We start from the raw sequence: 15,631 nt of genomic DNA, 5'->3' as shown, positions 1-15,631 counted from the left end.
CCCACCAGGCAGTTTGCTTAGTCTTTAACATGCAGGCGGAGTCCCTCCTGTTCCACCAGGCCTTCTAACTGAGACTGTGGCTCATATGTTACCATGCTGCAGCTTTAGCAAAGCCATGTGACCTATTTTACTGCGGAAAGTTGTCTGCTTGGTTTTTCAGGGGATTGTACTCTCTCTGAAGGACTGTCTGGAGCAAGTCTGGTTTTAAAGAAGTGAGAAGAAAAGGGCCTTGAGGTTGCCTGCCTGGATAGCAGAAGCAGCAAACACATAGGTCTTGCTCACTGCAGCAAGCTGTAGCATATTTCCATTTAAAGGCCATGATATGAATCCTACTACCATTCCATTTAAAGTATTTTTCTAAATGTGCATCTAGTACAATGACGGTAAATTAGCTTATGCAAATTTTATGCAAGACAGTATCTTCTTTGGTGACTTGTAAGTGAACATCCAGTGCTCTTTGGTCCTTCCATTTTTAAAAAAATTGTTTTTAAAATCCAAGATTAACTGTTGGCTGACAGATGGCAGAATTCTTCCCACCTAAACATAGTTAAGATAGCACATATAAAAGGGCACGTGCTGAACATGATGGATTTGATCTGGGCTAAGAGACTGTGGATACTGAGATGTAAGGACCAGAGAATTTACCTACAGCACCACTTCCCCTTTACCCTTAACAGCAAGTCCTGTCACAATGCTGTAAGGTCCCAAACTCAAAGGCCCGGAGGCATCCTGTGCACAGTGAGAGGAGTAGCAGAGGCAATCTTTACCAGCCATATTTTGCTACATAAGCTTTCCCCACACATGTCAGAGGGGAAGGAAACAGACTAGAGTAGCTTCAGAAGACCTCCTGCCCTGGCCTCCCCATTCTCTTTCCCACCGTTCCCCAAGACATGCCCCTTTCCCACTCTAAGGTTATTTTCCCAGATTCGGAGAGGCTGTAGTTGCAGCTCTTTCTATGTTGACTGTAGCAAGGCGGGCAAGCAGGGTCTGATTGCACATTCCTTCCTGTGAGGTTGGAGCACTGCCTCCACCTCACAGGAGGGGACCCAAACCATCCTTTGGCCCCCTCAGCAGCTGTTTAAGGGCTATAGGATTGTTTCCTCCAAAAATGAAATACCACTGGTTCTGTGCCATTGGTATGCTGTTTATTAAAGCTCAAATTCTCTATTTATTTTGAAGATTATTATATCCCAACTTTCAGTCAAATGGATTTCAAGGTAGCTTATAGCAGACTGCAGGAATTAAATGATTGTAATCCCATTTGAATGCGCAGACGTTCCAGCATCACTTCATCATTTGGCCAGCTGGACCTACTTTCTAGCACGTGCTTTGATCTGCTGGATTCTGCACATCAATTCCCTCTCCTGTCAGGCCCATAACTAGGGGGTGGGATGCTCAACAATACCTTCCCTCCAACAGTTCTCTGCCCCCTTAAGCCTTTTACAAACAAATAATGAAATTCAGAAAAGATGTTTTAAGAAAATAAAAGGAAAGTTTGCCTTCTTAAAAGTACAGATGCTATTACTGTAGGTCAGTGCAATGGTGGAATTGCCAAAAATTCCTAATAGTACAAACAACCTGAGGAAGAAGGAATATTTTGATGTATTTGAAAAGCTCTATGTGTTTTGTTTTGTTTTTTGAAGAAGGGACATGCTCCCTGAATTTATGCAGGTAGCTCTTTATAACAGTTGTTGGTTCGGTGATGAACTGGACACTCAGATACAGCTGTGCTTATATATTCAGATGAAGAATTTATTCTTTTCACACTCAAATTAATGCATCTTCTCGTTGTGAAAAATGTCATCTAAACAATAAAGCAGTTGGATTGCTCAATCAGGACAGTGGTTTTTCCCCCTTTCTTACCAATATTCTGCTAAAAATACTAAAATACCTTAAAGCAGTAGCATCACAGTTGTAGCAAAGGAATCAGAATGTTGAGGCAGCATTTATAAACTTCTTGACCGTGTTGGGAGGCCACTGCAGGAAATGCAAAACAATACTGTTTTCAACAACTCTGCTAGAGCAGCTAAGGGTGTATGTGAATCCACTGACAGCAAAGCTCCATCAAAACATCCTTGTAAACTTCTTTGAACATCAGGAAAGTGGATTTTTATACATTCAGAGCACAGACAAGTGGGATTCCATAGCAGGAAGACCAAACTGGAAATGGTGTTCAAGAGGTGGGTGGCACACTTTTCACATTTGCAGATCACACAGCATTGGGTGGCACAGTTAATGTAATAGGACATAGAAATAAAATTCAGAATTACCTTGATAGGTTAGAACAGTTGGTAGAAAATAACCGAGTGGACTCAATGGGTGAGGTGACCCCTTCCAACTCTGTGATTGTATGAGAAAAATATTCCTGTTGTGCTTATTTTTGATTTCTCACTAGCGGATCTTTCTCAAATCGTTATCTTTTCCATTTAATTGGAAGCAAGAGCCCCAACAATTGTTGAAGTTTCTTAGTGAACATTGTTTAACATACATATGCATCCAGAATGACTGCAAAGTAAGTTAAAATAACAACAATTTATCAGCTTGTCTTTAAAAGACCTGCAGAAATGCCCCAACACTGGATTATTTTGGGGGGAACTAGAACATTTAGGCTGCCTATGGGCCCATTTTCTATGAATTTTTAGTGCTTATGGTGCTGACTGATCATCACTGCAGACCAACCAGCTCCTTTGATGCTCCCTACAGGGTAAAAACAGTGTGGAGTATTCTTTAGTCTAAGACTAGCCATCTTAGAATCCATCTGACTAAGGTCAAGGGACTAGAACTTAACCCAAGGTATTTGTTTTCATTGGTTGTTTTGTAATCTTCAACAAATTAAAACTCTCCCTCTTTTGTATCTTATCATATGCAAGGCAGCATAACAACAGCAAATAAAATGATCATGAGCTGACAAGGATACAATTTTTGTTTCAATGTGTTTTTTAAAATTAAAATGCTTCTAATTTTCTATTTAAATAAAGTTTTGGGGTTTTTTTCTCATTAAAATACCTTTTTCCGCCTTTCTTACAATTGTGGTTGTATCCTGGTCAAGTTTCAGTAAACATCGGCTTGTGTGAGGTGGTGGAGATCATTTTGCTGCTGCTGTTCTTAAACTATTCAGAATCAGAGGTCCTTGCCAATCTACTGTAAATGACCCAGAAATCTTTAAGTATGTCCAGACCTGCCCTCCTCTTCCTAGGTGTTTGGTGGAGGTGTCTCCTGGAAGTTTTCTTGGTGTGCCACCTCCAGCAATGTAGGCAGTGACTCTTTTTAACAAGATATTTTACAATATCGACATTATTTATTTATTTATCGATTTCTATCCTGCCTTTTTCCTGCAAAGGGCTCAAGGAAATACATCTCCTCCTCCATCTTATCCCCACAGCAACAACCCTGTGAGGTAGGTTGGGCTGAGAGTCTGTGACTGGCCCAAAGCCACCCAGCTGGCTCCATGGCCGAGCGGGGACTAGAACCCAGATCGCCTGAGTCCCAGTCCCATGCTCTTAACCACTACGCCACACTGGCTCATAATGAAGGCAAGCCCCCCTGGAATGTTGTGTGGTTGCCCAAGTAGTGTTTAAGTTTTGCCCCATCCTGCAAAATTGTCTGGACTGATGACTTGAGGCTGGCAATGGGGATGTTGGAACTAGATTTAAAATTCCTACTCTGGCTGGTGGTTGGAGTACTGTGAGCCTCAAGTGATCCAAATATGCAATTGCACAGGCAAGATTAGAGCTGACTTCTTCTGACTCAGTCAGCGAAACCCCAAAAAAGACCACTTCTGTGCTGACACATTACCTACGGACAACCAGCCCCCCTCCCCCAGGAGCTGTCTCCACGCTTTTGTGCATTCATTTAACAACCTTGGCACAAAAGGTACCCGAGCTGAACTGCCTTTAAATAAAAATAATGTTTTCTCTGTTTTAACTTTGCTATTCATTTTAAGGTTTTCTTTATGTTCTAAAGTCCTCTAAAATCTAAAGAAGAACAATTTATAAATCAAAGATTCAGCCACATGCATTCACATGCAAATTCTAGGTCTATTAACAGACTCATATATCACCTTATTTTATTTTAACTTGCCAAATGACCTATTCAAAGCAAGCTGAATGTCCCCCCCCCCCCCCCGGCATCCTGACATGTTCAAGTCAACATGACTTAAGTGCAAGTTGAGCTGAAGAAACTTTGCACAGCCTGGCAATAAGCATTTTCACCTGATGGTGTCTCTATAAGAAACTGCTGTGAAGTTTGGCTGTTAAAACAACACGGGGGTGGGGGGGGTGGAGAGAGAGAGAGCCCTGCTTTATATGTGATCAAGCTTAGCAATGAGTTGAGAATCTGAAATTCCCCACATGTTCTTCCCTCTCAGAGGACAGAGCTGCAAATCACATAAGCTGGCCCTGGCCCCTCTAAACTATGGTGGATGTCTGCTAGGATGAGAGTTTCATTCAGGTTTGGTTCTGCAGCATGCTGCATGAGGGATGCAGGTGGCGCAGTGGTTTAAACCGCTGTGCTGCTGGTCTGGATGATCAAAAGGTCACCCGTTCGAATGCGCACAACGGGGTGAGTTCCCGTTGCTCTGTCCCAGCTCCTGCCAACCTTGCAGTTCGAAAGCATGCAAATGCAAGTAGATAATAGGTACCACTTCGGTGGGCAGGTAACAGCGTTCCGTGCACTTCGATGTTTAGTCATGCCGGCCACATGACCATGGAGACTGTCTGCAGACAAACGCTGGCTCCCTCAGCTAGGAAACAGAGATGAGCACCGCCCCTTAGAGTCAGGCATGACTGGACTTAACGTCAAGGGGAAACCTTTACCTTTACCTTTTACACCAAAGCATGAGAGAACCCAAAACAGACAGAGCCTTCCATCCTGCAGCAGTGCTTTGCTAGTCAAAGTCTAGATTCAAATTTCTGCATATCATTCAACCATCTCTTTGTTTCTGACTGGCTCGTTATCTTTGGAGTCTGTATGGCAGGCAGATGCCATGGTCCAGATGTTCCTCATGGTCTTCTCCATGAATAGAATTGCTGCACCAGACTTTGGCTGATGCAGATAAATGAGGACGTCATTTTCATTTTCCCATTCATTCTTTTCAGTTCATTTTTCAGAAGAATTTATGAAAAATATGCACAGTTCTTCCTATTTGAGAAAATAACTTGAGACTTTACAGCTCTGGCTGTGAAACAGTCAGATGTGCCTATTCCTATGTAGTTATTATCCTATTGAAAGTGCTGTAGTAAGTTTCGCTGGTTAAGCCAGTCAGCTTTTGTACGTAGAATAGGAAGGAAAGGTGCCATCTTGTACTTTGCTTCAAAACATCTTGGCCCTGCCCAATTAGAGCAGGTGCTATTCACTCCTCTCCATCCCCTTTTCTGAAGAAGAAAGGAAAGTCAGGGGATATAGCAGATATGGACACGAAGCCTTGTCTTTTTCCTCTAAGGATTGACTCTAAGAATCTCTGGTGGGAAAATGTGTCTCCAGGGCTTCCTCTTAATAACTTATGTGTGTGGACCATGTTTTTCCACCAAGAAGCCTGGAAGTTTCCATAGAATCCCAGTCCCACCTTCCCACTGCTGCCACCATCTCTGTCTTCTTACTCAAGTTAAACATAGGAGAAGAGGAGAGAAAGGAAAAACCTTGAGCACCTTAAGGGCAAGCTGCAGGCCATCGCCCCTTCCTGCTTCCAGGTGTAGTTCAGCCCCCAGTCTGCATCGGTGAAAACAGACCCATTGAGCAGAATGGCCCATTGAGTGCATCCATCGAAGTGAAGTGGCTGATCAAGTGTTTCAGATCATACGCCACCTGTGATACTTTCACACATTCTGGAACACAGCCCAGAAGCCAGGCTCACTAGTTCAGTGCAAAGAGTCAGTGTTCTTTGCACTTGGCTGCATTGAGTATAGTCCGTCTGTTAAGCAGCGCACAACCTGTCAGCACTCATTACAGAGGTGCTAGATCGTTTTCTTTCTTTTTAATAGGTCAGCAAAACATTACGTTATTTCCAGGACTGTGATTTTAGAGTCCTGGCGGCATATGGGCACTTCCTAACTGAGTCTTTTTTTAACTGATGCAGATGTTGAAAAGACAACCCACCACAACCTTGCATGTATTTAAGGTCATCCGAAATGGACTGGTGTTTGGGTTTATGCAGTAGTGCAGCAAGGCCTTGACTTAGGGACTGAATTCCAGGGTCCCTAAAGCCACTCTTCCCAAGTTATATTTTATTACTCAGGGGGCATCAAGGCAGCAGAAGCAGACTCCATTTTATTCCTTTAATCAGGATGCCACTAGGATTCTAAAATGCAGAACTGCACGTGCTCAAAGGCATGATCCAGGGTGTGTGTTTTAAACAGGGTTGGCAAACGCTTTTATTTTTGCGGGTCTAACATACCAGGAATGGAGAAAGCAGATTTAAAGCCACCCATGCTTTCAAGTGGCATCATTCCATCAATGCAAATTACTTTTGGGGGCAGAAACTCTGTTTTGACTATGCACAAGAGAAGAATCCAGCAAAAATTACATTTGTGCACACCAAAGTTCATTAGGCTTCTGTGCAATCCAGTGTGCATTCTGCTTGTGCACGCCATTGCACAAGTGTAATGCACAACTGCTTGCACAAGAAAAGGGTTGTGGGGGGCTCCATCAACAGTGTTGGAGTGTTGGAGTACCAAAATAAGATCATAATTAAATAATAAATGCAGCAAAGTAACCAAGCGACATGGGTATGTCTGGGAAGGCTGGGCGTGGGTGAGGGGACTGCCCTGTTTGAGGACAGTGGGTGACCCAGAGGAAAGGAGGGACTTCCTCTCTCATCTCCTTGGGTCAGCCAACACTTCTCCCCCAGAGCACCACCTGATTGGCTGGAGAGCGGATTGACTGGCCACACTGTGACAAGGCAAAGCTGGCTACTGTGAAAAAGGCAGACTCCCTGTTAAGCATAATTTGCAATGGAAAGGAAAATAGGACTGCCAAAAACTTATTTTCCTCACAAATCCTTGGGGCGTCCACACTTAGAATACTGCATTCAGTTCTGGTTGTCTTTCCTGAAGAAGGACAGGGTTGAGTTGGAAAAGGTACAGAGGAGGGCAACAAGATGATCAACAGGCTGTGAGGAGTGGCTTCAACAACGGGGACTGTTTAGCTTAGAAAAATGGCGAGGAAGGGGAGATATTGTTGTTATGGGCTGTCAAGTCATCTCCAACTTATGGCAAATGAAAGCCCTCCAAAATGTCTTCTCCATGACAGCCCTGCTCAGCTCTCCTAAGTTCAAGGCTGTGGCTTCCTTTATGGATTAAATCCGTCTCATTTTGGGGGAGACATGATAGAGGTGTTTAAAATAATGAACATGTGGAGAAAGTGGAGAGGGACAGATTTTTCTCCCTCTTCCACAACACTTGAACCCCATAAAGCGGATTGCTGGGAGATTTAGCATAGGTAAAAGGAAGGTCTTCTTCACATAATGTATAGTTACACAATGGAATTTGCTGCCATGGGAAGTGGTGTTGTCCACCAATTTGATTTAAAAGAGGATTGAACAAATTCATGGAGGAAAATGCTATTGATGGATACTAGCCCTGCTGGCCGTGCACTGCCTCCTTCACCAGAGACGGCCTGCCTGCATGCACCAGTTGCTGGGGAGCTTGTCCAAGCAGAGGTCTTGCACCCATCCTGCTTGAGGGAGCCTGTGTACAGCTGGTTTGCCAACATGTGAATGGAGTGCTGGACCTGATGGACCATTGGTCTGATCCAGCATGGCTTTTCTTATCTTCTTATACACTGTCTTGCAGCCAACCTGCACCTGGCATTCTTTCATCTATGCCCCAGTATGGGGCAGAAAGATACCAAGGCAGACTCAGCCTTCTCCAGCATCTGGTATGACCTTTTGCCGCCTTACCCGGAGATGCTGAGGACTGAACCTTAAACCCTTTTGCATGCAAAACCTGTGCTCTACCACTAATCTTCAACACTTCCCCTGAAGTCAAAATACGTTTCCATTTTCTTTCCTCCCCTCCAAATAGGTGTCTCACCCGCTGAAATCATTGGGCCTTAGCAATGATGGAGCTTGGCCATCATTTTGTGGTTATATAGCCACGCGGTTATATAGCTGTGAGTGCTGTTTGCTTCCCATGCTGGGAATTGTAGTCCAAGACGTCTGGAGACTGCCAGGCTTGGAATGGATGCTCTAAGCCTTTAGTCAGAGGACTTTCCCAGCCTTGCTCCCTGATGTCCTTTGGCTGGAGTGCCTAAGCATGGGTCCAGTCTGCAGGTAAGCATGGTATTGCTAAGTCATGATCCCTCCCATTGCTTTTACCTTTCTATACTTCACGTTCAGGTGTCCAAACCATCTTCACAGAGTGGAGGAGGTAGAAACACCTTTTGCGCCCCGTAGGAACAGTGTAAGAGACAGGTAGCCATCTTCTCTGTTTTTTTCCAAGTTGGGATGGAGTTGCAAGGAATAAAGTTTGGCTAATCACCTACAAGTGAAGGAGGCTCTACTTCTCTGGCCCCACCTCTCTGCCATCACAGTATATTTTTACATGTGAAGCTGAGCAGCCCTTCCTCAATGCAGGGATCCCTTTTACTTCTTCTGGCTATAATAAACTATAAATGGGTGGGCCTTGCAATGTAAAAGGGTGAAGTAGTCTTGCAGCAATCTCCAGAGTGGATGTCATTTTGTTGTTTCCGACCATCAGTTCTGCATCCCTTTTTTTCTTTATTTTTATTAAGTTCTCTTGTAGCATGCACTTGGCTATGAATCTAGCTTTCCACATCAGGTATTAAACTTTGGTGCTGTGCAGGACCCAAATAGATCAGTCAATGATCCTTAAAAAATGACCCCCCCCCCAAAAAAAAAGGATGAGTTGTGTTGATAAGACATCGAGCTCTCCAATTGCACAGAATCTTACCAAATTTATAGAATCTGCTTATTTCATTAGCTGGGGTTTAATGTGCTGCAGTCCAAGTAATTAGAAAGCATTGTGGAAGACTACCTATTATTTTAAAACTCTGCCCTTGTGCTTTTGGGGATATTGAAACATTGAGTTAGGCAGAGCAAAACTGATTCAAAACATTATTCCCAACAAACATCTTGGAACTGAGAACCCAAAATATTCAGTGGACCCTCAAAAGCTGCCTAAGGGCCTTAAGATTGCTCCCTCCAAAAATAAATAAAAATAAAACACCCTTGTTCTGTGCTGCTGGCATGGTGTTTATTAAACTCATGTGAGATGAGCATTTATGTTGAAGATATATATACCCCACCTTTCAATCACACAAGCCTCAAGGTGGGTAAAGGGCAGAGTGCAACCATCAGACTGTTAAAATCAAGCTTCCCTAAACTGGTGGCCTTCAGAGGCATTTGGACCACAACTCCCAGAATTCCCCTCCATCAGGGCCATCGACTGAGAATTCTGGGTGTTGCAGTCCAAATGTGTCTGGAAGGCACAAGGTTGGGGAAGGCTGATTAAAATCCCATAGGCATACATAGCAACCTCATCATCTGGCCAATTGCAGAGGCCTGGGTTCGCAGGAGCAGCTAACTGGGCATGCAGGCAGTTACAGGCCTTTATTCTGCTTAAACATGCATAGGATTGCTCAGTTTGGGCGTCCTATTCATGTGGTGCAACCTGTGTGGGGCCTGTAAGGGTATAATGGTATTAAACATAATTATAACCCTGAGATTCTTGTAAGTGCTGCTCCTTGAGTCTTCTCATCTAACATGAAGGGTGCGTTACTGTTGTCCTGCTACCGTTTTGAGCATTTATTGTTGTTTGTGCATTTTCCTGTTACTTGTAAACAAAGTAAACTATGTAAAGTTCCTCCTCCCACCTCTTCTTCCCATTAGTAGAACTGGAACTTCTGCTGGATCAGAACTTCCCACTTCACAGTAGTAGTTCCTTGCACCCGGGCCCATCTGCTGTGCACACAGAAGGCCCCCCTGACCAGTCCAGAGCGTTTCCAGAGAAAAGAGGGTAGTAAGAGGCCAGTGCAGGACACACTGAAGGGCCACTGCTAGTCCCAGTGGATCAGGGAAACTCAGGCTTCCCCTGTCCTCTCACCCTTTCCCCTGGCCACTTACCACTTGGTGGCTCTCTAGCTTTGGTGCAGCTCCCCCCACCCCCTGCTAGAAGGCTGAAATGTCTGTCCTGAGGTCCAGGCAGTAATTGCTTTAAGACTTTTTGGCATTTGGCCCCATCCTTGTGGCCTTTGGGCACGCTCTGTTTGGCCTTTGGTCCTCCCCACGGCTGGAATGCAGCTCTTAAGAGCTGCTGCCAATGGAATCCGGCCTTTGCAGCTCAGAGCAGCTCAACAGCCTGCAGTAGATTGTGGCGAGCAAGATGGACCAAAGGTCTCCCATAAGTCTGGGAGCAAACTCCCACAAACAAAGATTGGTGGCAACTATAGCTTTCCAAAGGTCATTTTGCAAACCTGTAATTTTGGTCCACAGGATGGCAGCTATAATTTGAATGGCAGAAACACTGAGTACTAATAATTAAGGGCTATTTTTCATTGTATTGCTGCAAAAATGTCTAATTTATGAGACTGTGAGCAATTCTGTCACTTGGACCTCTGCAGAATGGTTAATCAGCAGCAAAATTTGTCCTTCCAGCACGTTGCAGGAACAGAAAGGGGAACTTCGCAAGCGTCTCTCCTACACAACTCACAAACTGGAAATGCTTGAAACAGAATTTGATTCTACACGTCAGTATCTCGAAGTGGAACTGAGACGTGCTCAGGAAGAACTCGAAAAAGTGACGGAAAAACTGAGACGGTTTGTTTCTGAATTCATTGGCATTACTGTGAATGCAGTTGTGTGTCTTATTTTAGGAAAAAGTCAGAGATTTGAGGAAGGTTGGCATCTGTTGGAAATTCTGAAGGAGGTTGCTTGGAAAATGTTAACAGTGACTGGTAAATCTCACAGCCAAATGACCAAAGTGGGCAAGGAGGTGGCACAATGCCCCTGTTAGGGAAAGTTACCAATTTGGGGGCTCTTTAGCTTAGAATGGGGGCATGTAGGGGATGGGGGCATGAGAAAATGCATAAAAATATGCATCATGTGGAGAAAGAGTTTAAAGAGAAGGCTTTTCCCTCTCCTATAACACTAGAGGAGAGCTGCATGGAAGATTAAGGTAAGTTGGAGTATCTCTTCCTATAGTACACAGTAGGCAACCTGATCCTCAATCAGATCAAACCAGAACTTTCCCTAGAAGCAAAAATGACAAAACTCATGCTTTGGGCACATCCTGAGATGATCATGCAAGGAAAAGCTGAAGGCAGAAGAAGAAAAGGAAGACCAGCTAGGAAATGGCTTGACTCCCTAAAAGAAGCCACAGCCTTGAATTACAAAAGTTGAGCAGGGCTGTCCCAGGTAGGACACTCTGGAGGGCTTCCATTCATGGGGTCGCCATAACTGGGAGGCAACTTGATGGCACCTAACAACAATAACAGGCAACCTGGTGTTCTCCAGATGCTTCCAACTACAACCACCAACACCCACAGGCCCCTAACTTTCATCCTGCTAGTTGTGGCTGATCCTTGAACTAAATTCCTGAACTAGGGAATATCCAACCACAAGCTGTGACAATGACCTCCAACTAAAATGGCTTTCAAGACCAATGCATGAAAGATGTGGCTGTCAAGGGCTGGCAGGCATGTTGGATCTATATTCGCTCTGCCTGCTGCCATGCGCAACTGGGAAGATGCTGTTGCCTTCACACCCTGTAGGCGTCCAGCTGACTCCTGCTGGAACAAAGAGCAGTGTGGAGTAGGCTTGAGGTCTCCAGTGTGGTGCTTGTGGACATGCATGTGCCTGCAGGAACCTTTCTTGGTGCTCACCAGCTTGCTGCCCCTCCTGATGCTTATTTTGTTTCTTAAGATTTCTTAAAGTGGGAGGGGAGACTGGCATGTTGCGAAGTCCTGCCTTCCAGGGCTGCCCTTACTTGGGTCCAGAGCAGTGCTTTTCTGTGCTGGAGTTCGGAGTCCACTGCACCTTGTACTTAGACAACTTACTCTTCTTTTAGATTGATCAGTTTGCCTTCTGAAAAATGAATATGAGGTGTGTCCAGAAAGTAATTGGAATAGTATTTTTAAAATTCTTTTACTGAAAAAATTAACAATTGAAAATTGTCTCCTTCAAAGTATGCACCCTGTGAGTGTACACAATGCTCCCAGTGATTTTTCCGTTCTTCATAGCATCCCTGGAAGTCTTCAAGTGGGATGGCATTCAGAGCCTGCGTAGTGGCTCTTTGGACGTTATCCGCACTACCAAAAGGGTGCCCTTTCACACCATTCTTCATCTTTGGGAAGATGAAAAAGTCACAAGGAGCCAAGTTGGGGCTGTAGGGTGGATGGGGAAGCACCGTGATGTGTTTTTCGGCCAAAAACTCTCTGGCAGCCAAAGCACTGTGGCTCGGTTTATTGTCGTGTCAAAGGATCCAAGTTGAGCTGATCTCAACTTGTGTCAGCGGTAAACTTGTGCAGATGATAGCACTGCTTCTCCATAAGCTTTCCTCACCATTTCCAAAGTTTCTGATGCATGTTTACCCAATTTCACACAATTTTATCGCGTACCACTGTCCCAAAATTACTGGCATTATTCTTACTGCAAGGCTTTTGAACAGGGTGTCACAAAAGAGAATGCCTGGACTCAGACAGGGCTGGAATGCAATGCAATGGATTGGTGTTCTAACGTATATCTGGTACCCCACCCCAAGTGACCTTGGCCAGCTTCTCCCTTCACAGAGCCCTTCTCAAACGTAGGGACTTCATTCTCATTTTGTTCTGGACACACCTCGTATGTTGTGACTGCCAATGCCCATCATGGCAAACATTTTATGAATGTGCAGTGCCCTGCCCTTGGCAGCTATTTTGTGAAAGCACCCATAACTTCCACATGTGCTTACTGATCCAAATAAGTTGGAGGCCCCAAAGATAGACCTTTGGTCTGATCCAGCATGGCTGTTCTGCTGTCTTTATGGAACAGCCTGTTTGGCTGTCTTCAGTAAATAGCCAACTTCAATCCTATTTTCATCACTTACCAGAAAAGAATGGAGTTTTGGCATGGCCTACATAGAAAAATAACAAAGTAGTCTCTTTTGAGAAGCTCATACAGTTGTAGACAGCCCTGCTCGGAAGAAATGAATGCCGTGGAACATACACCCTGGTAAGTGGGTATGGTGTAATTCTGTGTCATCAGGTCACCTCTGGCCTTTTACTCTATGAATGAACGCCCTCCAGCATGTCCTATCCATGGCAGCCCTGCTCAGCACCTGTAAATTCCCGGCTGTGGCTTCCTTTATAGAGTCAAATGGGTGCGGGGTTGCAATATGACTGATTCTTTTCCAGAGCCACCAAACTTGCATAATAATTTTAGACTCTTCTTAACCATATTTCTGTCATTAGCCAATAAATATCAACATGTACAAGAACTGGATGGAACACATCCTCCATGCAGCAGTAAACTTCCCACAAAGCTTTCACAGCTAGAGTGCCTGGATATGAGGACAACTGTACACCGAGTTTCCAAGCCATCACTGCGAAAAATGTTTTCACAGGTCCCTATATGGAGAATACCAGCGTTGAAAAGTTTTTGTATCTGAGCCCATTTTTTCATCAACAACCCTTTCACAACACCTTTCTCCAGCTGTTTCAACTGTGTTAATGATCAAACAATCCAAAACAAATGGTAAAAACCAATTAAAATTACCCAATAAAACAGAATCTGCCAACAAATTATAGGCAGCAGCTGAACATGCTTTGAATCAAGAATGCCTTAAGACACAACCCAAGTTTGGACAGAAAAGGCTGCACACTTCCTAGCCAGCATAGCTTTCCTCCATCTAAGCTTGTCTCTTTTCTGTCCAAACTTGCATAGAATTGCGTCTTCAGTCTGTTTGTAGAATACAAGAAAGGAGGTTGCCCTGCAGCCACTTTGCTTTTATCCTGAACACAGGCTCCGAGGAAGCCCTGGTGGTTCTCAGCTTTCTTGCCACACACTTCCTCCATTGCTGACAATAGGTGTGCTTTCACATGGATACAAAATGGGAAAAGAAGTGAATGGAGAAGGACCATCCTGTCCCATTTAAACCTCCCAGGAAATTTCCTCTGGAAATTTCTCTTTCAGAATAACTGTATCAGTCTGTATATTCTTTGTCTTGCCTCAGAGTTCAATGTTCTCTGCAAAAGGGGCTCCTCAGGGGCAATGTACCTAAAGAGAGGACATATTCTGTAATCCCTGTTGCCTTTTAAGAGACATTTTTGCCATGTTGCTAGAAAAGAAACTTCATAGCACTGAGCAATGGAGACAGATCAGAAGATGTCTCATTCTCCCTTTGGGGTTTTTGTTTTTCCATTGCAGAACTGAGGTGCACTTATGGATTGCATCTTGTGACATTCACATTTAATCCAAATTAAATCGGTTGGAATAATTTATTTAGAATATGTTGGAATCATTTTCCTAAATTAAATTTATCTGGAATAGTTTTCCTTCCACGGTCACCAACTCCAATTACCCGAAGAATGAATAAAGTTTTTTTTCTCTTTTTTTCTCTTCTTTTTATCATTCAGATTGTGCTTAATATTCACTTCTGTGTGTATGTGTTTATTCTTTCACTGTTCAGCGGCATTTTTTCACCTCTTGGTTGCTGCCTCTACGCCATTTTCCCTTTTCTTGTCTCTCCTCCTTCCCCATTGATCCCCTTCTCCAGAGGTGATGTGACAAATATACTTAGCCAGTCCAATTTGGCTTTCTGCCTGGAAGAAAGACAATTCAGAACAAGGGTATGAAGCAGGGTCTATAGTCAATGTATTTCAGCCTCTCTGGTCTTCAATGAGTCTCTTCACAGCAAAAAACAAAACCTACAGTGTGTGACCATCAAGGAAGTAAAGCTAATCCAAGCTCTCTGATGGGTATATTATTCTTGAGTCCATTTTCCCCATCTTCCCTCTAAGGAGTTTAGGGTGGTAGACACGGTTTTTCCACATCCCCATTTTCATCTCACAGCAGCCCTGTGCAGTAGCCTATGCTGAGAGGAATGGGCCAAAAGCACTCAGTAATCTTTGCAGCTTGGTGGGGGTTTGAGCCTGAATCTTTCTGATGTTAGTCCAACACTGTCCCCACGGCATCACTTTCAAGTGAGCCGATGGGACATCCGGTTTCCGCCTGTCTACACACATTCAGTCTTTGCATTTGGGTGGGCGGGGGCTGGGGAGGGTAGCCTCCAACCCACGCAGATGAATGCCTGAGCATCCTTAAGTGTAAATAAAAAGCCCATGAACCTGTGGCCAGCTAGATTGTGAGCTGAACCCTCCGAGGGCTTTGCTACAAACTGGTTCTTTTTGAGATTTCAGTCTACAAATCTTGGCTTTATATTGATCAAAAAGACTTTATTATGTGGCTGAAAGTAATGATCAAATAGACATAAATTAAAGTCAGTAGGAAACTAAGTTACCATTTCAGATGTTTAAAAAATGAGGTTCTAAAAGTGCAGCATGGAATATGCAAAGTGGGAAGCGGGAATTGAGTGCTGGTCTGGTGACTGGCTTGTGCCTGCTCAGCCCTGAAGCTCGCTGGGTGACTTTGGGATGACCACTCACTCTTAGCCTAGCCTACCTTGCAGGGCTGTTCTGGTGA

At 44.2% G+C, this 15,631-nt stretch overlaps 1 protein-coding gene across 1 annotated transcript in view; it reads left to right on the top strand.

Annotated features, from left to right (window-relative positions):
* BEGAIN (brain enriched guanylate kinase associated) overlaps nt 1–15,631 on the top strand; it is a 178,302-nt gene that overhangs the window by 77,419 nt on the left and 85,252 nt on the right. Inside the window, exon 2 of the mRNA XM_044436868.1 lies at nt 10,610–10,771. Coding sequence (XP_044292803.1) covers nt 10,610–10,771 — 162 coding nt within the window. The remainder of the gene's footprint in view (nt 1–10,609; nt 10,772–15,631) is intronic.

The sequence above is a fragment of the Varanus komodoensis genome, unplaced genomic scaffold (assembly GCF_004798865.1).
Source record: "Varanus komodoensis strain SLA01 unplaced genomic scaffold, ASM479886v1 scaffold3, whole genome shotgun sequence".
NCBI classification, from domain to species: domain Eukaryota; kingdom Metazoa; phylum Chordata; class Lepidosauria; order Squamata; family Varanidae; genus Varanus; species Varanus komodoensis.
This window is presented reverse-complemented; position numbering and strand designations above follow the sequence as displayed.